Source organism: Chelon labrosus (genome assembly GCF_963514085.1).
Source record: "Chelon labrosus genome assembly, chromosome: 21".
Lineage (NCBI taxonomy): Eukaryota > Metazoa > Chordata > Actinopteri > Mugiliformes > Mugilidae > Chelon > Chelon labrosus.
The window spans coordinates 16,738,963-16,761,888 of NC_140354.1; the positions used below are offsets into that span (position 1 = coordinate 16,738,963).

At 45.0% G+C, this 22,926-nt stretch overlaps 1 protein-coding gene across 1 annotated transcript; it reads left to right on the forward strand.

Annotated features, from left to right (window-relative positions):
* Positions 1 to 2,686: 2,686 nt before the first annotated feature.
* On the forward strand, positions 2,687 to 21,899 carry col1a1a (collagen, type I, alpha 1a). The gene is made up of 48 exons (XM_084570784.1): positions 2,687 to 2,946; positions 4,935 to 5,126; positions 5,437 to 5,456; positions 5,694 to 5,729; positions 6,911 to 7,003; positions 8,360 to 8,428; positions 8,521 to 8,565; positions 9,462 to 9,515; positions 9,608 to 9,661; positions 9,766 to 9,819; positions 9,908 to 9,961; positions 10,058 to 10,111; positions 10,818 to 10,862; positions 10,972 to 11,025; positions 11,130 to 11,174; positions 11,300 to 11,353; positions 12,194 to 12,292; positions 12,424 to 12,468; positions 12,682 to 12,780; positions 12,993 to 13,046; positions 13,139 to 13,246; positions 13,661 to 13,714; positions 13,816 to 13,914; positions 14,007 to 14,060; positions 14,147 to 14,245; positions 14,333 to 14,386; positions 14,492 to 14,545; positions 14,733 to 14,840; positions 14,929 to 14,973; positions 15,274 to 15,372; positions 15,477 to 15,584; positions 15,833 to 15,994; positions 16,100 to 16,153; positions 16,260 to 16,421; positions 16,520 to 16,573; positions 16,661 to 16,822; positions 16,985 to 17,092; positions 17,253 to 17,360; positions 17,474 to 17,527; positions 17,967 to 18,074; positions 18,224 to 18,277; positions 18,381 to 18,488; positions 18,581 to 18,634; positions 18,744 to 18,851; positions 19,000 to 19,279; positions 19,397 to 19,587; positions 19,735 to 19,977; positions 20,197 to 21,899. The coding sequence occupies exons 1-48, from the start codon at positions 2,865 to 2,867 to the stop codon at positions 20,341 to 20,343; spliced, it is 4,341 nt and encodes a 1,446-aa protein (XP_084426910.1). The 5' UTR covers positions 2,687 to 2,864; the 3' UTR covers positions 20,344 to 21,899.
* The last annotated feature ends 1,027 nt before the right edge of the window (positions 21,900 to 22,926 follow it).

A 22,926-nucleotide genomic window follows, 5' to 3' on the forward strand; every position in this document is an offset into this window, starting at 1 on the left:
GTGGTGGTGGAAGTGAGGGAGGGCACTAGAGAATCACCCATATAAACCTTTATTTGGACTGGAGAGGGGAAAAAAATGCCACCGACAGAAAAAGGGCTTTTATTATTTAGAGCCAATAACAATCATAGTGTCTGCAAACCCCGCAATTGTGCAGGTATTTCAAAACAGAGGCAGTTTCAGGCCGCTGCAGCCGCTCACTAAAAAGATGCTAACATCTGGTTCGCTCATAAGTCAGCTGCTTCACTCAGCCAGGTATCTATTTGTCCAGCTATCTCTCCATATCTATATTATTTTTATGCACTTCAGTCAAATATAGATGAATGGCAGGATTCTCAAGACTTTCTGAATTTTTCAGGAGTCCCATTAACGTGCGGCATTTATTTATTTATTTTTTAAGTTTGCAGGTGAACAGCAGGTGTTAGCATTCAAGTTTAACACTTTAATGAATGACCACGCACCAACTGAAATGGCTCCAGGATAAGGTCAACAGGAAGGCCGAAGCCACTCTCGAATCCTTAATCAGTTTACGTACACCGATGAATCAGACAAACGCTACTAATTTGGAGCGCCGGCTTTTGAAATTTGTAGAGTTGGACTAAGATGTAAAAGATACCACGAAGTCGGTTCAACTTTACGAAACTGCCGGTACGAAAGTTGCGTCACGGCGATTAGAGGTACAACCCAAAAGCAACACCGCAGTGTCTCCCTTGAGTCTTCCTGAGATTCTTCCATTTAATTTAATGGCACCACAGGCCTCCCTCTCTATTATAATTGGTATTTCAATGTGGTATTACGCTTTTGTGATTGGGAAAAATCATAATCGAATATAACGCCAAGCCCCGCACAAGTATCTCCCATTTGAGTTCAGAAAGATGTGGAGGGGAAAGATTTTCTGACACTACCCCTCCTTCCAACATCCAGCTGGGACGGACCTCGAATCCCGCTTTAGCTCAGCTTTTGATGGCTCAGATATTTGGAGCTAATATTGAGCCAGCAGTCAAAAATTTTACCTCTCAATATACCCTGACATCTGCCTTCCCTTAAGAAACTCTAGTTTCTTTTAAGTTACTTGCAGTAATGCACAGATACCTTCATATGACGTATTGTGACAACCACGTGGGGATGTAACGTTTGGACAGATGGATGGACTTTAGTTGATCCACAGATAAAAAAAAATGGCGTGGTATAGCAACCTCACTTTGGTCACTTGAGCCCCATATGATGAACCATTTTCAAGTTTTCCTTCCCCTACATCAGGTCCAAACATTCAGCCAGACATTTTTACTTTTGAATATTCATGGTTCCCAGAGGATGAACCTCTCTCTCTCTCTCTCTCTCTCTCTCTCTCTCTCTATATATATATATATATATATATATATATATATATATATATACATAATCAAAAATATATATACATAATCAAAAGATATGGCATCACTCAAGTACGTTGGCTCAACAAGATATAGGGTTAGAAGAGTCTTAATCTTTCTTTGAGGCCAGAGGCTAACGGCTGCATTAGCTGCTATTAGCTTATCACACACTGGGATCTCAGTTGCATTGTGGGTCGTGCAGGAAGAAGACATTGTGGACTCCAAATCCTCTTGGGACGTGAATCAGGAGAACACAATCAAACGGAACAACGTCGATTTCTTACAGATGCTCACTTTCGATGAGTCGCTGACTGCCTCACGAACTGAAAGAACAGATTTTCTGTTAGCCCTTGACGGTAAGTTAGGGCTTTCATGGAACAAAGAGACACATAAGATGGAATTTTATAAGAAATGGTAAAAGTTCCGAAAATGCTGCATCCTACAATTCCCATGATGCAGCTTGATGGAGTTTTTTAAATCTCCGCAATCCGTGAACCGAGACTGCGATCCAGTCTGTGCGGGCAGTAAAGAAAACTGCAGGTACAAAGCAAAAAAGGTCAAAGAAACCGCCAAATTTGGATATTGACGGTTTTCTTTGGACGAGGAGAGTTCTCATAAAACACACGTGTACAGTGTTGCACAACACACTGTGCAGGTGAGACTTCAGCTGTGGACCATCCACCTTGATCAGCACTGAATTAGCAACAGAAACACAAAAACAGAAGCTAAGCTAAACCAACAACCAAAACCACAGTGAGCCTGCAGCCGTGCTAGGGCCGTGTTAACACTCTGACAGCTAAAAACACGTTGGAAAACTAAACTGTGACAAGTCTGCAACCAGAAGCTGATGACACCTCACACTTCTGACAAATCAGAAGTACCAGACTGCAAAATTAGAGACATGCGTCTGAGCTGAATGCAGACAGTCTAATTCAGCTGAAATCAAAGTGAATCAGGAAGTAGATCACAACCAGAAATAAAATGTGGATTAAACCCATGGCTGCTGGAGGAGGAGATTCTCCTCCGACCCTCTGATGCTCCTATGGATCAAGTTTCCTCCTGCTTACTTCACCCCCCACCTCCTCCTCCTCCTTCCTCTGATCCAAACTCCAACCCTTCTGCTGTGGAATTATGGAAGGAGGGACCTTCTGTTTTTCTCTCTCTTTTTTTTTTTCTTTGAAGGAGGCGTCCATTCTTGTCTTCCCTAAACGTGAGCAGCGGCAGCGGGGTAATGAGGGTGCGCCCCCCCCCCTCCTCTCCAACCAGTCCAGTCCCCAGTACCTCCCAGTTCTTCAGGCTCCCATATAAAAACCCTGGTGGAAAGTGAGTGTAGGCAGTAGGGAGTTTTCTGCTGGGGTCAGGAGGATTGTGAACCGACGAGCGGACCCTGCCCCAAACACCCGTGTATGAGTGGAGTGTAGCAGAAAGAGAAAACATCCCCAACTTTTTTCCTCTCTTGCCTCAAAGAGTCTACATGTCTAGTGGCATCTAGACATGTTCAGCTTTGTGGATTTGCGGCTGGCGCTGCTGCTCGGCGCAGCAGTGCTCTTGGTCAGGGCGCAGGGCGAGGACGACCGTAAGTCTCATCACTGTTTACTGGAGCTTCTCAAGCCTTTTTTTTTTTTTTTTTTTTTTTCACCTCCCTTGAAAATGGATTTTTTTCCTCTACGTGGCGGGACGGCTGCTGGTGTCTTAGACAGAGAAGAAGAGAAAGGAAAAAGTTTGAACTAGAAATAAGAACTTTCATGCGTTTCTGCTCCTTTGTCTCCACAGATGTAGACAGACAGATAGACAGTGCAGCATAGCAGCGGTTTAGACAACACTGGGTGTGCGTAATGCATTGGGCATCTCAAGGAGGCCTAGGTCTCTCTCTCCTTGTGTTTGTATAAGTCTCTCGACCCCCACCACCACCCCATCATGCATGCAGAGCGAGTTGCTGCAAGTTTTCCATGCTCTCCTCCAGCTGAGGTTTTTCCAGCGGAGACAAGCTGAAATTCAGAGATTTGACCCCTCCAAAAAAAATAACTAAAAGCAAAAAAACTGGAGTATTATTCTCTTGATTCAAGGTCCTCCCTATGGGCATTTTACCAATTTGACACTCTTTAACTGTGCTGTCTGCTCTTAGGAGCCACACAAAGGCCAATTGCAGATTTGAGGGGCCGGTAAACTGTCCAGCTTTGGATGTAAGATTTGAAGGGGGAGAAATGGCTTACAGTAGACTCAGACAAGCGGAGTGAAGCCTCTCACAGGCCTGATTGATGTGGCAGAGTAATTTGTAGCCTGGGGCCAAGTGCTGAGTTGGACAGGTGAGAGAGGAAGAGCCACATAGTGAGACAACAGGGAGGTGAGCAGCAGGCGTAGTCTTGTCTGCTGGGAACGTTTGACCTCCACAGCCTGAGAAAGCTTCCACGTTAAGATCTGCCAGGAGCTTTTAAAAAGCTCAGGTGCATTTAAAGGAGGTTATGGAGCAGTCAGAGACAACTACCTCTGTTTGGTTTTGTCTTCTTCTGAGGAGACAAAGAAACCCTCAGCTCTGGAAGCAGGAACCAGAAAAAGCAGAAATTCCATTTTTCCAGATGTTCCTCTTGTCTGGAAAGGATTCAGCAGCCTATCTGAAGCAGATGTGCTTTGACCCTCTGAGTGGTCCAACAGCGCCACCCAGAGGCTCCTCTCCGCACCTGCAGACATATATGGCCGCCACGTCCCCCACGCCACCTCTTTTTCCTCCTCCTCCCTCTCCTGCTCTTCCACATCTTTCCACTCACTTTTTTTTTTTGTTTCCTCTAATTGCAAACACATGTGGAGTGTTTCCACCAGCTGTTGCCAAGCCGACAGTCTGCAGCTCTGCTGCTGCTTTTCCCCTCTGAGCTCAGCACTTTGGCACGCTGGGAGATTTATAAGCCCTCTAAAAGGAGCCCCAGTTTAGTTTAGGTTTTGCTGAGAAATACACACCAGCAGCAGCAGAAGCAGGAGTGATGTAGATCAGAGCGGAAAATGTGACTTTGGCCTGCTGCTTGACGCGAGATCATATCACTTGGAGACTAGCTTTTTCTGTGCGTAACCAGCGTCTTTCCGTGCGTAACGATGGCGTGACTTGCACCCACAGGCAGCGCGTCGGTGCCCTCTCTGTAACCTTTGACCGTTTCTGGTTTGATTCAGAGGGCACCAGTTCCCCTGAAAGTCTTTCTAAATGCCAAGCTCTCCGGGTTGATGTATTTATTACTTCCGTGATCGACTGTATTCCTGAATGCAGGTTTTATTTTTTCACATTTTAAGCGTTTTTTTCGAACTAAAAGTAAAATATAGACCTGCATAAATCACAACTATTACAAAAAAATATATTAAAAAATGTAAAATATTCAACGTATTTTGAAAAATAATTAAATTAATCTATATTAAGATACTTTCAGTAGTAATAAACATAGTTTGCAACAAGCTATTTTCATTTATCCTTTAGCTCCTTTTAAAGTTCATTCGCTGCATGTCCGTCCAGGTGACTCACCTGTCGCTCTCCCTTCCTCCCTCCCTCCCTCCCTCCCCGTCTCTCTGTGTCGCCTCCCTCAGGCGCGGGCGGAAGCTGCACCTTGGACGGCCAGGTGTTTGCTGACCGGGATGTGTGGAAGCCAGAGCCATGCCAGATCTGTGTTTGCGACAGCGGCACGGTGATGTGCGATGAGGTCATCTGCGAGGACACGACAGACTGCCCCAACCCCGTCATCCCCCATGACGAGTGCTGCCCCATTTGCCCCGACGACGGTACCATCTCCTTTTATTTTGATCCAATCCACCACCTGCGCCAAAACTTTCAGATTTCCTACCTCACTCATTCCCCCTCTTTAGAAAAAGAACATTCACTTCTTCCACATTTAGGTGCACCCTCTTACGACTAAGGACATCTCCCCTAACCCCACAAAGACACATGTACACCCCCCACCCATATACTATCACGACATTAATTTTTTTCTTTTGCTTGAGTCATTTTATTATTTTTTAAAGCTCTATACTTTAACATGTGAGATGGATTTTTGATTTTTATTTGTGTGTCTTTCTCTCTCCCTCTCTGCAGGTTATGATTCTCAGGTTGAGGTAAATATAGATTTTTTTTTTTTTACATGTATATTTCTGAACAGTTCCTTCATACACAATATTTGCATGGTGCACAATGACAATCTTGACTAGTTTGTAATTTCTTACTCTACAAGATCAGATATAGTGAATTATTTAGATGATTATCGTGCACTCATATACACAACTGAGTCATGCTCCCATTATCTTCTATCCCTGCAATGACACTGTCTTCTCTTTTTCTTATTTCACCCACAGGGACCCAAGGGAGAGCGCGGACCCAAGGGAGACAGGGTAAGTTAGCACTCTCCTCCTCCCTTGTTCCGCTTGCTCGTGTAGCTTTAGGTTTTTGCGGTGCGTTCAAGGGTTTTTTTTTTCGGCACGGTGAGCAGATTGTTTATGTTGGAGCCGAGGAACTTATACTCAGAGAGCGTGTGTTTGAACTCAGGCAGATGAGGAAATGGGGCTGGGATGCTTTTGTCGGTAAACCCTAAAAGCCCTCAGGCCTTCTTTGTGAAGAGAGTGTGTGATACAGTTGGGTAGTTGGCAATATGTCTTATTAAGCAAAGCTTTTAGAGTTGGATTTTGTGTAAAAACTGTTTAAATGAGGTACAGGTTTCAGAAAACACATTGTGTAGCTCCTTGATATTGCACTGAAGGCTACTCAGACTCATGCTGGAGCAACTGAATAAATGAAATCAACTGGGGATGTCTGGTTAAAGTTGAGGTTCTCAGTCAAAATCAAATAAAGGAGCAAATATTTGGGGTAAATCCTATAACCAAGCCATTTAGAACATGATCTCTGTCAATGAAAACTAATAATACTCTGAGAAAGCCAATGGAGGCACATTGTAGTTGTAGGCATTACGTACTAAAGCAGGTTTTGGGATTGAAGTGGAGCCACTTTCATCCCAATTGCTGCAATCATAGATTAAATTCATATTATTGAATATATTTGGATTATTTAATTGCATTAGATTTTTTTTTTTCTGCCAGTTGCTGGGACTATTCACAAGTTGAATCCGAAAGCCGAGAAGACACATTGACGTGCACTCTAGCCAGTTCTCAGAAATATTTACTTTAATGTTGGTTATTTATGATGTTGAAGATTGTGATGATTATTTATTTTTGTGGTGATCGTGACCAACAAGTGGTTTTAGGTTTAGGACTGTACTTACCCACTTCCAGTATCCTGATATCACATGACCACCTTCTGGTCACATGGTCAGTCCATGGGTCATGGGATTAAATGACATCTTCGCCGCCATTATTTCCTCTTCCATCGCTGATCCTGTAAAGACATAAGCAGGAAATTAAACTATAAACATAGTGATCTGTTCCAATGACGTAACTGTAAGCTATCATGTGATTTGTTGGTGTTGTTTTTTGGGTATGGGCGTCAGATCCCTGCCTCTAGCCTAGGTGACCGTTTTCTTCTGACTCTTGAGCCTGACCATGTCTTCCTCCACCTGCAGGGTCCTTCTGGTCCCCCTGGTAACGATGGTATCCCCGGCCAGCCTGGACTGCCCGGACCTCCCGGCCCCCCTGGACCTCCCGGCCTCGGTGGAGTGAGTAGTGGATTTGGTTTTATTTATTTTTTGACTTTTTGACTTGTTGTTTAGGTCATATCAGTTATGAGTCTATCACAGCCAGAGACATGGATGGAAGCATGTTGTCAGCTTGCCAATATCAGTAAACAAAAACTTCTTCCGTGGCGAAGAAAAGAAGGCTGCGGAAAAACATGAAAAACTGTTTAAATGCTAAGATTTGTTCTTCTCAGCTTCCCCAAACTCACATCCCACTACTCATGACATCTCGTGTTTGTTAATCAGACTAGATGTTCTGATGTTTTGGTCAAATGCATTAAAATAGACCAGTATAAATCATGCTGGGTGAAAAAAACACTTCTTCAAGCAGCTCTCGCAGCTAAAGCTTCAACTTTGTATGAACTTGACTTCTTATGCAGTTTTGGCTGAAAATTTCCCTTTTTTTAACCCCTAGCATCAGGGGTCAGAAGGTCAAGAGTTCATTAGTGTAAATCGAAAGATCCTGTTGAGAGTATTTTCTCAATTAGCTGAATAGTTTAGATGGCTTCCTGTTTTATAGCATGCTAAGCTAGCACCTCCTGAGGCTCACTTTCTATTTTTACTTGCAATGATTCAGTTTTATCACAACCTTCTTTTTAAGCTACTATGCCATCTCCACAGTCTAGTTCCGTGTTTCTGTACCTTTACTTGATTTACATGCTAATATACTGTGCACACTGTAGCTAATGGGATCAGGATCTAATTTAGCATGCTATGACTCAGTTTACCATTGACTTCTATTCTAAAATGGTAAAGTAGCTACGGTATAGGGTGCTCAGCTAACATGCGCAACCTAATTTGCATTTCTTTTTAGAATTCCTACCTAACTCACCAGGCTAAGCTAACATCATATATCATCCCAATCCAGTTCATCATATAGTGGTACAAATTTGGATAACTAGCAACTATTCCGAGTCTAATTTACCATTACTTTGCAAGGCTTCACATACATGCTAAATTATGACACATACCTGCTAATATCAGAGCATTGTGCATTAGTTTATTAATTTAGCATGCCATGATTCAATTTAACACCCATTAATACACCTAAACAACAATTCAAATTCAAAAACACTTTAGCAGAAGTAACTGTTAGATTACTTTGTTTCTGTAAATTGTATTTGGTGACATGATATTGTCTGAGTAGTTTGCAGGGAGCAAGGGTGAACAGGCCAAAGCAGTTTAAATGGGGAGCCCTGGATGACAATTGTCTTGATCTTGTTATAGCTATTCTAGGAAATTAAACTCAGTATTGAAGAAATATTTTATTTATGACATTTTTACCTTAGATTTAGTATTTTTTCTGTGGTTAACATATCTCTTTTTGTTTTTTTCCAGAACTTCTCCCCTCAAATGTCTGGTGGCTATGATGAGAAATCTCCTGCCATGCCTGTGCCTGGACCCATGGTAAGACGGGCATACATTCATACACACTCTCAATAATGTCATTGTGATTAATGTGATGCAGCGTCTGACCATGCCTCTTGTTTGACTGACAGGGCCCAATGGGACCCCGTGGACCCCCTGGAGCTCCCGGTTCTAGTGTGAGTACATAACTAAAAATGTTTGAAAAATGAGGCCGGGAGGATAGATGGGGTAGTGGGCAGTCATATCATTACGACATAATCATCACTTCAGTACCCTGTACTCAATGTCCAGTTGGCATGAAGCCTTGAAGCCAGAGCTACACTTCAAATCCACTGTCTTTTCCTACTGAGAACTTTTGATTGTGGTCAAATTATCTCTGTATAGTTACTGGTGTCTAGTGTCTTGGGTAAATTTTTGTCAAAAGGAATAAAAAAAAAAGTGCTATTTGAATGAACAAACAGCTCAGAAAAGGCTCATTGCATTTGTGAACTTTGAACAGTTTTATTTAATTTCTGATTTGCACATCAGATTTACACAAAAATAGAACTTGTTCTCGCTGTACATCTACAATTTGATCAGTTCTCGCTTGCAAAAATTTGTTTCGCTAAAATACGAGTCACCAAGAAGGATCTTACGGCACTGTTAAGTCTTTAGGGTTGGCTTTGAGATTTTGAGTTTCACTGCTGAAGCACAAAAAGTCCAAGAAGTTTTGAACCAGTACAGAGGGCCAGAGCAGATGTGAATGCAGTTGAAGCTAGCCAGAACACACTCTGAGTGTACGCAGATGATTTCCATAATAAGTCACTGAGAGTTAGTTCTGCCATATGAAGAGTGTTATGTTATTTTTTATTTATTTGACTGCTTCTATTCCCCGCCCATGTCAGCTGATGGTAGCCATTAAACAAAGACGGAACATTGCTGTGTTTCTGAGGTGTTCTCTGTTTGAAGAGGCTCATAATATATGCATGTGTACACTGTTAAAGCAACTACACAGTCTCTACTAGAAGGACATGTCAGCATATTTGAACATATTTGTTGTACTGATGATGTGTCCATGTTTCTACCTCAACAGGGACCTCAGGGATTCACTGGCCCCCCTGGTGAGCCTGGTGAGGCTGGAGCTTCTGTGAGTATTAAGGACATGAAGACAAATGCACACCGTCATTGCCCCTTGCTAGCCTGTCGCCATACTCACCTTTGATGCGTCTTTCTCTTCAGGGTCCCATGGGTCCCCGCGGCGCCGCTGGCCCCCCTGGAAAGAACGGAGAGGATGTAAGTGCACCGAGATCTTCTCATCGACACTGTCTTTATATCAGAGCAGGTTAAAGAAGATGGCTTAATCCATGTGTTAATCCCTGTCCCTTTCTTGCTCTCAGGGTGAGTCTGGCAAACCTGGTCGCTCCGGTGAGCGTGGACCTTCTGGCCCACAGGTAAGTTGCCAGCCAACATTCATTTCTTAGTAGTATCATGTAAATAAAAGATATTAAATTCTGTCGCCCTCTTGAATTCTTCTCTCAGGGAGCTCGTGGTTTCCCAGGAACCCCCGGCCTGCCCGGCATCAAGGGACACAGAGTGAGTCACAACTCTCGTCACACCACTCAACTCGGCATCTCCTGTAGCGTCTTCTGACGAAGTTCTTCATCTCTGCGTGTCTCTTTTTCTCTTTAGGGATTCAGCGGTCTGGATGGTGCTAAGGGAGACTCTGGCCCTGCTGGCCCCAAGGTGAGTGTCCATCTTGTTGACTTGCTCTTCCACAGTATGTCTCAGACTAGAGAAACGTCCGTTTTGAATACCCAAAGGTGGGTTTACTTCAGTAGCACTGCAGACGCATCTATAATAGTAGCAGTATTAAGGGTGGCAGTAGAAATAGAAGTAGCTGTAATAGCGATGCTGAATGCAGGGATGATAGTGTGGAAGCATAAGTGCTAGAACTTGTAGTAGTCGAAGCATTAATGCAGAACTCTATTAAGGATGATTACAAATTCCAGAAAGCTGGGGTGGCACACAAGAAAATGGTGGAAATCAAAGCCGCAGAAGCTCACTAAAACTTGCTAAAAGGCTTTTTCTACAAAGCTTCAGGTCTAGCTCTACCTGAAAATATTGGATTTGGAGATTGGATTTGTCCTATAAATTGTGCAGTCTTCAACCTCAAGATGACTGGTATTCCTCATGAGTTATAAACAGACTCTAATGTGTAAAATGGCTGGCCCTTTAAGTTATTCTGGTATTTGCATTGGCAATAGAGGCCATGATAAGCAACAGCAGAATAAGCCATAGTAATGGTCATATTTGCTAGCTTCTGGGTATAGCAGCCAAACTGACTGCACACTGGCTAGTGGCAGCCATATTGTTTAGTTAAATTATTGTTGACAAATGACTCTTCAGGTTCTATCATCACCTCACCTGCCTGTGTGTTCTCTACCTTTAGGGAGAGGCTGGGTCCCCTGGTGAGAATGGAACTCCTGGTGCTATGGTAAGTTAAACAACACCAACCTCTGTGGCACAGCTGCCATCTTGGATTTTCCTGCGACATCCAACTAATGCCAATTTTAAAACTGACTGACTGTCGCTGTCTTTCTCAGGGACCTCGTGGTCTGCCTGGCGAGAGAGGCCGCACTGGTGCTTCTGGAGCTGCTGTGAGTACCCACATACTCATACGACTACTGTGATCAATACCACAATCGGCTGATCTGTTAGTCATCGAACAAATTGACCAATCGTGTTTTTCTGTCTGCTGCAGGGAGCTCGTGGTAACGATGGTGCTGCTGGTGCTGCTGGACCTCCTGTAAGTGTTTCACCCTCTAAACCTGCAGATGTTCTCAAAATTTTAGGTCCCAGTGTTTTGATAAGATGTTTAAGCACTTACCAAATTTGTCTGAATCTTTTTTTTGTTTGTTTGTTTGTTCACAGGGTCCCACTGGCCCCGCTGGACCTCCTGGATTCCCTGGTGGCCCTGGATCCAAGGTACAGCACTGCCCAACATGGTTTCTACCAATCATCTGTAACATCATCCATTTAAAATTCTTCCTTAATCATCAATCCAAAATAGCATCACATTGCACAATAGCAGCATTTGTGTAGGTAGTCAACCTTTATTTGACCCAACAAGGACAATGCAGAATGTGGATCTTACAAGGTCCCAACTCTGTGTACTCAAATATGTCACTATGCACAATAAATATGACTATGAATACCTGGTATACAAACTCATTGTAATAGACCATGGTATTGCCATTCAGTATAACTTGCATGACTAGGATCTGTGACTCCAGTCTCACACCTTCAGACTGGAGTCTCTGACCAGTAATGGTTCATTAGAGAGCCATTCATTGAGTAACAATACCCTAACCTCAACCTTAACCCTAGTCATGTGAGTTCCAGGAGATGTTCCTGTTTACACCCCGATTCAACACCAGTCTTTCAGAACTGAAGAAGTTACTTTGATGAGTGGTGAAATGCCTTCTAGAAACCCTACAAGTTACGCTGTTTTAGCCTGTTTGTATGGATAAACTCAGTATTATATTACTATGAATGTGGAACTTGGACTTTAGTTTTAGTTAGTTTTTGGCTGAGGTTTGCTCCAGGAAGCCAGAAAAGTGAATGGCACGTGAAAGGGGCTCTTTAAAATGCAGCCACACTGACTTTGGGACAGTTTACCCCAAAGCAACAGTTTCCCTATGTCCCATTTTAATATTTAATTTCCAAAACCTGACATTTTCCATTTTACTGTGAAAGTCATCCCCCATGGTGTATCATAACTTGATTATCTTACTAAACCCTGTTCTTTGTTTTCCCTCTCCCTAGGGTGATGCTGGACCTCAGGGTGCTCGTGGACCCGAGGGCCCCGCTGGATCCCGTGGTGAGCCCGGAAACCCTGGACCTGCTGGTGCAGCTGGACCTTCTGTAAGTATAAACCAATATGGTAGACTGACCTTTCTCAAAACTGTCTCATTGGAGAGTTATTTTTGATGACACAACTGCATTTAAATTCTTAAAATTGTTAATGGAATTTCCTTTCTTTTTTCTCTTCACAGGGAAACCCTGGTGCTGATGGAGCCCCTGGAGCTAAGGGAGTCCCTGTAAGTATGATTCCCAACAAATTTACCAAATTTACTCTATAGGTATGACATATTTGAGAGTTTGAATCTAGAGTTGGCTTAAAAGCTTGAACGAGGCACCAACAAAACAGCAAAGGCAGTTTTTTTACCTTTACTTTAGCTACAGATAGTCACCACTACCAGTACAGTACGGCATGATATGACTGTGTTGTGGTCATTTGCTGCCCCCTGCAGGGTGCTGCTGGAGTTGCTGGAGCTCCCGGTTTCCCCGGACCCCGTGGACCCTCAGGACCTCAGGGTGCTGCCGGTGCCCCAGGACCCAAGGGTAACACTGTGAGTAAAGCTTGCTGAGAATATCTAAAACAGCTCTTTCTTGAATGTTTTCATGATAAATATATAATTTTAATAAAAGCAAAACTACTGGTTTACTCTAGACACCTTCTTGTGTTGTTTACATTTGTCACTGAGATCCACCCAAATAGTCACTTTGTATTGGCCAGCTGGTTTTGTATCTTTATGTTTCCTTACTTCCTTGTGTCCTTCAGGGTGAGGCTGGTGCCCCAGGAGCCAAAGGAGAGGCCGGTGCCAAGGGAGAGGCTGTAAGTTCACCACAGATCAGCCCAGAGTACATCTTCCATAAACGCATGTGTTCACATTCGGGCTCTTATATCGACTGCTTTCCTTTTCCCAGGGTGCCCCAGGAGTTCAGGGACCCCCAGGACCTCCCGGTGAGGAGGGCAAGAGAGGAGCCAGAGGAGAGCCCGGTGCTTCTGGAGGCCGTGGAGCTCCCGGAGAGAGAGTATGTGTTTCACTTTGTTTCCACAAATATGATTTAACATTTTGGAAGCAAAAAACATTTAGTGATGAATGTTTCTCTGCGTTGAATGCAAAGAGCAGAAAGACCAAAGTTTCAGAATGCTATCTGCACATGTGATACAGAAAAAATTGCCTCCTCGCTGCACATTGTAGTTTGATTCTCATGCTACCACCAGAGGACCAGAGGGTGGTCATGTGGCAGGTGTCCACAGCCACTTCCTGAGTCTTTCAATTGTGATAATTCAGACACCCGGGCCTAGGCTTTGGTGTTGGCAGGGACTGATTCTTGATAAATGAAAGAACAATGTTTCACATTAGGACTATTCCTAATGGTCAGTCAACAGCAATAGTCTGTTTCTTACACAACTAAGCTAGATGTGTTTGATTTTCTCTACAGGGCGCCCCTGGCGGTCGTGGTTTCCCTGGTTCTGATGGTGCTGCTGGACCCAAAGTAAGTGACACACTTACAGACAGCTTATATGTACATTGATTTCACCTGCACATATGTGCTGAGAAGCGTTTCAGTTGAGCTAATATTCTCTCATATTTTAGGGTGCCACTGGTGAGCGTGGTTCCCCAGGTATTGTTGGACCTAAAGGTGCCACTGGCGAGCCTGGCCGTAGCGGTGAGCCTGGTCTGCCTGGAGCTAAGGTGAGATGCCCTGCTTTCTGTCAAATAGGTGTGAGCAACATAATTTATTCACCTCACAGGCCTGCCTCTAACCTTTGACCTTTGCTCTATAGGGTATGACCGGAAGCCCAGGTAGCCCTGGACCCGATGGCAAGCTTGGCGCTGCTGTAAGTTCCTCTTCAGAATACTTTAGTTTCTCAAAATGTTCATATCTTATATCTACTTGAATCCTTAATGCATTCTCTACTACCAGGGATCCCCCGGACAAGATGGCCGCCCCGGACCTCCTGGCGCCGTTGGAGCTAGAGGCCAGCCTGGAGTGATGGGATTCCCCGGACCCAAGGGAGCTGCTGTGAGTAATATTCCAAATGTCTCACAGTGTATTTGATGGGCTCTTGAGAACTAGGTCTCCTCATTTATTCCTTTCTTTTGTCTGTAGGGTGAGGGTGGAAAGCCTGGCGAGAGAGGAGTTATGGGACCCACTGGCCCTACTGTAAGTTGTCTACACCGTGCTTCTCTTTGAATTTCCTGAACTATTTTCTTGTTACCTTTAGAAGCTACTACCTGTCCGTCTAAAATCCTGCCTTGTTTCTATTAGGGTGCCCCTGGAAAGGACGGTGACGTTGGTGCTCAGGGTCCTCCTGGCCCCTCTGTAAGTAAACACAATAAATCTCTAAATCACACTGCCACATTAGCACCTTGCTTGGTTGCACTAACCCTTGTCAACCTGAAACCCTTTGACTACACAGAACTACAGATGTAGCTACGTTGTGCCCACACAATGCATTATTTGTGGTTGCGTATATGAGCTCTGATAGTCGTGCTCTGCTCATCCTTAGGGTCCTGCTGGTGAGAGAGGAGATCAGGGAGCTTCTGGACCTGCTGGATTCCAGGGTCTTCCCGGACCCCAGGGTGCTGTTGGTGAGACTGGCAAGCCCGGAGAGCAGGTACTGACTGAAATATGGTGGAATATATAACTCAAATTTATACTTTTCTTGTGAATTAAAGCACTTCTATTTCCATCTTTCCATCTAGGGTCTGCCCGGTGAGGCTGGTACCCCAGGACCTGCTGGAGCTAGAGTAAGTTCAGTGATGTTTGCAACTTTTTGAGAACTTTTTGAGAAGAATTTAGGTTACTATGTCAAAATGAAAAAGTTTCACCTAGGTATTATGGCAAAACTATCCAAGACAGAGCAAAGCTAATGCTAACAAGCTATTTTGAGGTAGTGACTGGCCAGTGCTAAAGGGATGTTGCAAGTCAAAAAACTGACAACAACTGAGAGCAATCTTTACTAGATATTTCTTTGTGTTTTTGAAACACCTCTTCTGATAGCAGACAGAAACTCAAAACGTGTTCTCTCTACCACCCTTTCCTCCCAGGGTGACAGAGGATTCCCCGGTGAGCGTGGAGCACCTGGCCCTATTGGACCCGCTGGTGCCCGTGGATCCCCCGGATCTGCTGGAAACGATGGTGCTAAGGTATACACCAGCAGACGTCAAGAAAAAAGAGGATCATTTTCATCTGATGGGTGACTAAACGGTACATATTCAACAGTTTGACATATTTCCCTTCTCTTCCTCAGGGAGATGCTGGTGCCCCTGGTACTCCTGGAGCTCAGGGTCCTCCTGGACTGCAGGGAATGCCTGGTGAGCGCGGAGCCGCTGGTCTTCCAGGACTGAGAGGAGACAGAGTGAGTTTCCACAACTGTCTTGTAGTACTCCCAATAAACTCATCACTACTGATGTACATAGCCAGTTTAAGGTCAGAGCTAACTCATCCGTTCAACAAAAACACAGACCAGGCCTTCCACTTTGATGAGTCTGGCCATTTCTAGTTACTGATCCAGCTCTAGTGCCACCCACAGAATGGCTGCAGTATTACAACATCCTGCAATCACTCATTGTTTAACCCAAACTCCCTTGTCATCGAATAATTCAGGGTGACCAAGGAGTTAAGGGTGCTGATGGTGCTCCCGGCAAAGATGGTCCTCGTGGTTTGACTGGACCAATTGGACTTCCTGGACCTGCTGGATCCACCGGAGACAAGGGAGAGCCTGGTGCTGCTGGACCTGTCGGACCTTCTGGCGCCCGCGGAGCCCCTGTAAGTACATTTTTGTTTGTTGGTCTGTCTTCAGAAAATTGACCTTCAGTTCTACTGGTCAGTGAATCTTAAAATACTTGACTGACTCTTCTTCCTCTTCCACAGGGTGAGCGTGGAGAGTCTGGACCACCAGGACCTGCTGGATTCGCTGGACCTCCTGTAAGTAATTTCTCCATGAATGTCCCAGCCTCTTGCTGATGCTTTTCTTTTGCTTGAAGCTCCACCAAAAACAATTACTGATAAATTATTTCTCTCTTCTCTTCAGGGTGCTGATGGACAGCCTGGTGCTAAGGGAGAGGCTGGAGATAATGGTGCCAAGGGAGATGCTGGTGCCCCTGGCCCTGCTGGACCAACTGGTGCCCCCGGACCTCAGGGTCCCGTTGGAAACACTGGTGCCAAGGGAGCCCGTGGACCCGCTGGACCTCCTGTAAGTCCCCACTCTTGCGCCACTCTGTTAAATATCACAATAAGCCCATTCCAATGTTTCTGAAACTTATATCCGCTAATGGCCATCTGTCTCCCTAGGGTGCTACTGGCTTCCCTGGTGCTGCTGGCAGAGTTGGACCACCCGGCCCTGCTGTAAGTCTTTCTCAGCAGTTCTTGATGCTGAAGCAAAGCTAAAAACATCCAAGATTGCTATAATTTACCCCTTCACCTACACCACAGGGAAACCCTGGACCTCCCGGACCTTCTGGACCAGCTGGTAAAGAGGGACCCAAAGGAAACCGTGGTGAGACTGGACCCGCTGGTCGCCCTGGTGAGGTCGGTGCTGCCGGTCCTCCAGGAGTTGTTGGAGAGAAGGGTAGCCCTGGTGCTGATGGTGCTCCCGTAAGTTGTCTTCACAAAGAAACCCTCAGAACAGATTGATACAGTACAAATAACTGATGCATTTCCAGTGACAGAACAAAGAACTAGTTACTGTCAGTTTTTCTACCCTGAATCTTCATGTCTGACCACGTTGTCTCTATTTCTCTTTGCTGCCCCCTACAGGGTAGTGCCGGTCTGCCTGGACCTCAGGGTATTGCTGGACAGCGTGGTATTGTTGGTCTGCCTGGACAAAGAGGAGAGAGAGGTTTCCCTGGCATGCCCGGACCTTCTGTAAGTTCTTATTGTTACTCTAAAATCTCAACTTGAAAAAACTACAGGTTTCTCAGCTCCAGAACAGCAAACCACACTGAACTCTGTTACCCAATCATCTTTAGAAATGCACAAGATGAATTTATTTTGACTGGACTGATTTTGTCTGTCCAATCTACAGGGTGAGGTTGGAAAGCAGGGACCTTCTGGCCCAGGTGGTGAGCGTGGACCTCCTGGACCCATGGGACCCCCTGGTCTTGCTGGTGCCCCTGGTGAGCCTGGACGTGAGGTATGAACAATCGCAGTAGAGCAAAACAATGCTGCGTGTCTTCCCTTATATACTACCATGTAAAAGTCAAACCCCTGTTTCTCAATAAGCTAACCTGCTGTGTTGTTTTCTAGGGAACCCCCGGAAACGAGGGATCAGCTGGTCGTGATGGAGCCCCTGGACCCAAGGTGAGTTCATAAGTGGTAAATCAAGACTTGCAAAGCCCAATTTGGTAAAGTACATTTGTGGAGAAAATTATCTTTTCATTGAACCTCCTCTTTGACACCTCTGTCTTTAGTTTCTAATACGGAATTAGGTTTTAAAAGTGATTCTCCTGAACCAACCAACCGCTAAATGAACAGCATCAAACTCCTTCAGTAAATAACACAGTGGCTTCTATGATACACATGCATATCTACTGGTTAGATAAAGAGTAAACATTGCCACATAAAATCATCAAAGTGAATCTGTACTGACATCACTTTTGATGTGCATGGCCTGTCCTGGAGGACAGATATTTGGCTAAGCAATATCATCATGGCAGCTCTATGATTTTCTTAACATGCCATGGTAATTAAATACAGAAACAAAGGCTAGAGATAAACAAATTCTGTGTTTGCATTTTAGGGAGACCGTGGAGAGAGCGGCCCATCTGGAGCCCCCGGTGCCCCCGGACCCCCTGGTGCCCCTGGACCCGTTGGACCCGCTGGAAAGACCGGTGACCGTGGAGAGACTGTGAGTGACAAACCTACCTTTTTGTCTTGGTCTTTTCATGACAATGTGAAAATGAATCAAAGATATTGAATGTACAATTTCTGGGAGTGGAAATTGTGCTTCCATGTAATGTGCCTCAAAATTGAACAGATTATTTTTTTGCGTTCCAGGGACCTGCTGGCCCTGCTGGTGCTGCTGGCCCTGCTGGACCTCGTGGCCCTGCTGTAAGTTATAAAGTCTGCACTATTAGCATACAACTACAATGGATGGATCGGCATGCAAATGAAGGAAAAAATAAACATTTCATCTCCTTCTTCCTCCTAACAGGGACCCTCTGGAGTTCGTGGAGACAAGGGAGAGAGTGGAGAGGCTGGAGAGAGAGGCATGAAGGGACACAGAGGATTCACTGGAATGCAGGGACCTCCTGGACCTCCTGTATGTTACTTTACTCTTGAGCCTACAGATACAACATACTCCATACAGCAACATAAAACCCCTAACTTCTGTTTTTGTATGTGGACCCATAGGGATCTTCTGGAGAGGCTGGACCTGCTGGTGCTTCTGGACCCGCTGGACCTAGAGTAAGCTGACACCACACTGTCTTTGAATATTCAGAGCAGTTGTCCATGTTCATATATTCTGACTGCAGACTTTGGTTTTCTGAGTTTTTTGTCTCTGTGTTATTTCTAGGGCCCTGCTGGATCTGCTGGTTCTCCTGGTAAGGATGGTATGTCTGGTCTGCCCGGACCCACTGGACCTCCTGGACCTCGTGGACGTTCTGGAGAGATGGGACCTGCTGTAAGACTAACTGTTCAAATCCATGCACCCATTTATCTGTCTGTTTATTTTCTCCCACGACACATGAGGCAATATAGTGTTGAGAAAAAATCTTTACTTGTAATGAATTAACCAACCCCATCTCTTACTTCTATTTCCCTTCTTCTAGGGTCCTCCTGGACCTCCTGGACCCCCTGGAGCACCTGGTGCACCTGGCGGTGGATTCGACCTTGGCTTCATTGCCCAGCCCCAGGAGAAGGCCCCCGATCCCTTCCGCATGTTCCGTGCTGATGATGCTAACGTTCTCCGTGATCGCGACCTGGAGGTGGACAGCACCCTCAAGAGCCTGAGCCAGCAGATCGAGCAGATCCGCAGTCCTGATGGAACCCGCAAGAACCCAGCCAGAACCTGCCGTGACCTCAAGATGTGCCACCCTGACTGGAAGAGCGGTGAGTTTTTACACTTCCGCAGTAGAGCAACGGATGAAACACAAAACAGCCATGGCCCAATGACCAATTGCATTGTGGAGTTTTGACTTCTCTGACCTTTGTGTTTTTTTCCCCTAGGCGAGTACTGGATCGACCCCGACCAGGGCTGCACTCAGGATGCCATCAAGGTCTACTGTAACATGGAGACTGGCGAGACCTGCGTAGCTCCCACTCAGCGTGAGGTTGCCAAGAAGAACTGGTACATCAGCAAGAACATCAAGGAGAAGAAGCACGTCTGGTTCGGAGAGGCTATGAATGACGGCTTCCAGGTAAACAAGCAGGCAAATCCCTACTTGACATCTCTTCCTTCACTCCTCTCTTCTCAATCCCGGATCCTCCTACTTCATGTCTTCCACAACTGAATCTTACCTCCCCTCTCAGTACCAGTCAGTAATTCTTCCCCATTGTCTTTACAGTTCGAGTATGGCAGCGAGGGTTCAATGCCCGAGGATGTCAACATCCAGATGACCTTCCTGCGTCTCATGTCCACCGAGGCATCCCAGAACATCACCTACCACTGCAAGAACAGCGTCGCCTACATGGACGCCACCGCTGGAAACCTCAAGAAGGCCCTTCTCCTCCAGGGCTCCAACGAGATCGAGATCAGAGCCGAGGGCAACAGCCGCTTCACCTACAGTGTCCTGGAAGATGGATGCACGGTGAGGGAACAGTAGTCTATTATGTCATGTTTGTCCCAGTGACCACTGAATGAGCCTCGAATGCTAAATATTCAATGCATATGTTCTTACTTTTGAAACTCAGTGGGTCACATAGCAAAGATAGCTATAGTAGAAAGTCTTTCAGCTCATGTGTTTTGGACAAATGGTGGCTGTTTTGGACCTTGAGCCTAATCCCGCTTTCTTCCTCTCTCCTTCCAGTCACACACCGGTACATGGGGCAAGACAGTCATCGATTACAAGACATCAAAAACATCTCGCCTGCCCATCATTGATATCGCTCCTATGGACGTTGGTGCTGCAGACCAAGAGTTTGGCCTTGAAGTTGGACCCGTCTGTTTCTTGTAAAAAGAGAAATCTGGACTTGAAATTGTTGTTGTTGTGTGTGTGTGTGCGTTTTATTTTTTCTAGCAGTCATCTCTCTAAAAAAAACACCCCACCAAAATGTTCTTCTAACGCCCTTTTTTTGAAAAATCCAACCCCTCGCTCCTGATTCTACAAGTTTCCATTTGGCCGTTGCTCCAATGGTCCACTTTGCCTAAAAACCTGCACTTCAACAAGAAAAAGACGGCGGCGATGTGGCGGAATCTGCATCGTCGCGTTTGGGACCACTATTTTTATTTTTATTTTTTTTTGTTTCTGACTTTTTTCGTTTCATTTTTTTTTGCCATCACCAACACCAAGGATCCTGTAGAGAAGACATTTTGTTTCACTGGCAACAAGAAAATAATATATGCCTCTGTAAAGTGTAAAAACAAATTACTCCCCCTCTCCATCCCGCCACACCAGCCGTCTCTGGAGTTTACATAAACCAACAGAAACACACAGGTGACTTTTGTATTTTGATACACCTCTGCGGCGAGAGGAATGAAAGGACAGTCCCAACAGACAGAACCCAATTGCTTTGTACCACGTTTCCGGTGTTGATGAATAAACGGTGAAACTGACAGCCACGTTTGTCTCTGTTGTTCTGCCCTCCCCACCTCCACCTGCCCCAGACAACGCTGACAACTATTCCCTCCACCTCATCTGCTTGTGTTGTAGATGATTTGTTTGTTGTTGTGGTCGCTTTCTTGTTTGTTCCTCTCTGTTTCTCCCTCTTTTTTTTATTTTAAAGAAAAGCTACATTAAAACCACCAGCAGAGAAACATGGGTTTAAACCTCTTTTTTGAAAAAAAAAAAAAAAAAATCGTATGGCTACCTCAGAAAAGCAAGGAATTCCAGCTATTGAAAAAGGGCCCAGTGTTTGTGAAGGGACGCCTGCAGTAGATGGAGTGGTTGGTGGGGTGGTTGAGGTTTTACAGACACTTCCGCAGAAGCAGAAATAGCTAAAACTTAAGGTGCTATTCTTTCATTGAGGGTTCCTGGCTGTCCGTTATGGCTATACTGTTCTGTAGTGTTGCAGTCACTCTGGCATTGCGTGGTTCCCTCTTGGTGCTAAAACAAAACCACAGTTTTAATTCTTGCTGTCCAGAGTGAAACAGAATTCTTCTAGTTCCAGCCTTGCTAGTTAGTGTCGGCCTGTCACAACTCTTGCTCTGTTTCTGAGTTGAAAGGGAGACTAGCGTCTCTTCTCGCTTTTACATTCTCCACGTCCCGTTCACCTTCTCTTTCCGATCCTAGTTCCCCACTCCATCCCCTTCATTCATGCATCTGTTGTAGTTTGTTTCTTGTTTTCTTGTGCAACGGGTGAAAAAAAAAGAAAAATTGGAGATTTTTTTTTTAAAAAAATGCACAGAAAGACATCAGTAAAGAGTTTGTGAGAGAATGCAGACAGACACACCCATGGGAGAAAAAAAAACACCACAAGGATCTGTACCTATTTTGTATATGTATAATAAATTGAGATGTTTTTAATTATTTTGAATGCTGAAATAAAGCATGTTAAGTGGTCTAACATTGAATCCTGCCTAATTCCCTGTCTGACTCACTGACTGCCCAACCCCCCCCACGGCCCCCACTCCACACAGGACTTGAATTAAATCATCTTGTCCAGTGACTGGCTGAGGAAATAAAATAAAATAGACTGTAACTCCCAGACAAACAGTGTGTGTAAAAGAATATGCAGCAGGTGCATGTGGCACGTTCTTAATGACAAATCACAACTTAAGGTGGCAGCACTATGACATTTCGCCTCAAATCTTGAGTTGTTTTTCTAATAATGTAAAGCTTGCAGTCTCTGTGGTCTCAAAATGATTCCCATAAAGCAAACAATTTAGTAAATGTGGCTCCTTACAAGCAGCTTGTGCCACTTTTGGGGTCAGGAAGGAAAAGGTAAAAAAAAATAATGGCCTACCTGTAGGTCGGTGGGGACTCCTTGTAATCGTCAGATATTCCAGGCCGACAAATCCAATGAGGAAATCAAAATCCATAATCCAATCAGGAGATAGATGCAGCTAGTCCAAAAGGTTAATAGTCCAAGAAGGATGGTCAGGATATTGGGTGCATTGTGATATTAACCTTTTTTTTACTTAAAATAATCCAATGTCTCTGCAGCTGAGACCATCAGCGCAGCTCACACTGCAGGACTGAGGGGCTGCCGGGTGGACCTGCTCGATGCTGTTGGCATCGGCCTGGCTTCACAAAGACACCGATTGTCCACCTTGAGGGAGGCAGCTGCCCCGGGAACAGCGGATAGGTTTGCACTCCCAGAGGGAACCTGGATTATTTCTTCTGCAAGAATTTGTGTCTTTATTCGAGGCCCGGGCCGAGGAATGCTAACCTCTCCGGTTTCAGACAACAGAGGAGGGTCTGTTTGCAGAGAGGAAACCCCTCGACGGGCCGGCGGGATTTCACAGCGAGGGTAAACATCAGAGCGATGGTGATGAGATGAGGCCAGATAAGGTGAAAAGTTTGGGTACACTAAAGCTTCAAAAACCTAAACTTCAGCTTTAGATTCATCTACCAGTCTCTTTCTCAGAAACCAACACT

Excerpts from the sequence above, each read along its gene's own strand:
- col1a1a (XM_084570784.1), top strand. The coding sequence starts at position 2,865 with ATGTTCAGCTTTGTGGATTTGCGGCTGGCGCTGCTGCTCGGCGCAGCA. Across the intron at positions 15,585-15,832 it reads CAGGACTGAGAGGAGACAGA|GGTGACCAAGGAGTTAAGGG; the intron begins GTGAGTTTCCAC and ends CGAATAATTCAG. Across the intron at positions 15,995-16,099 it reads CTGGCGCCCGCGGAGCCCCT|GGTGAGCGTGGAGAGTCTGG; the intron begins GTAAGTACATTT and ends CCTCTTCCACAG.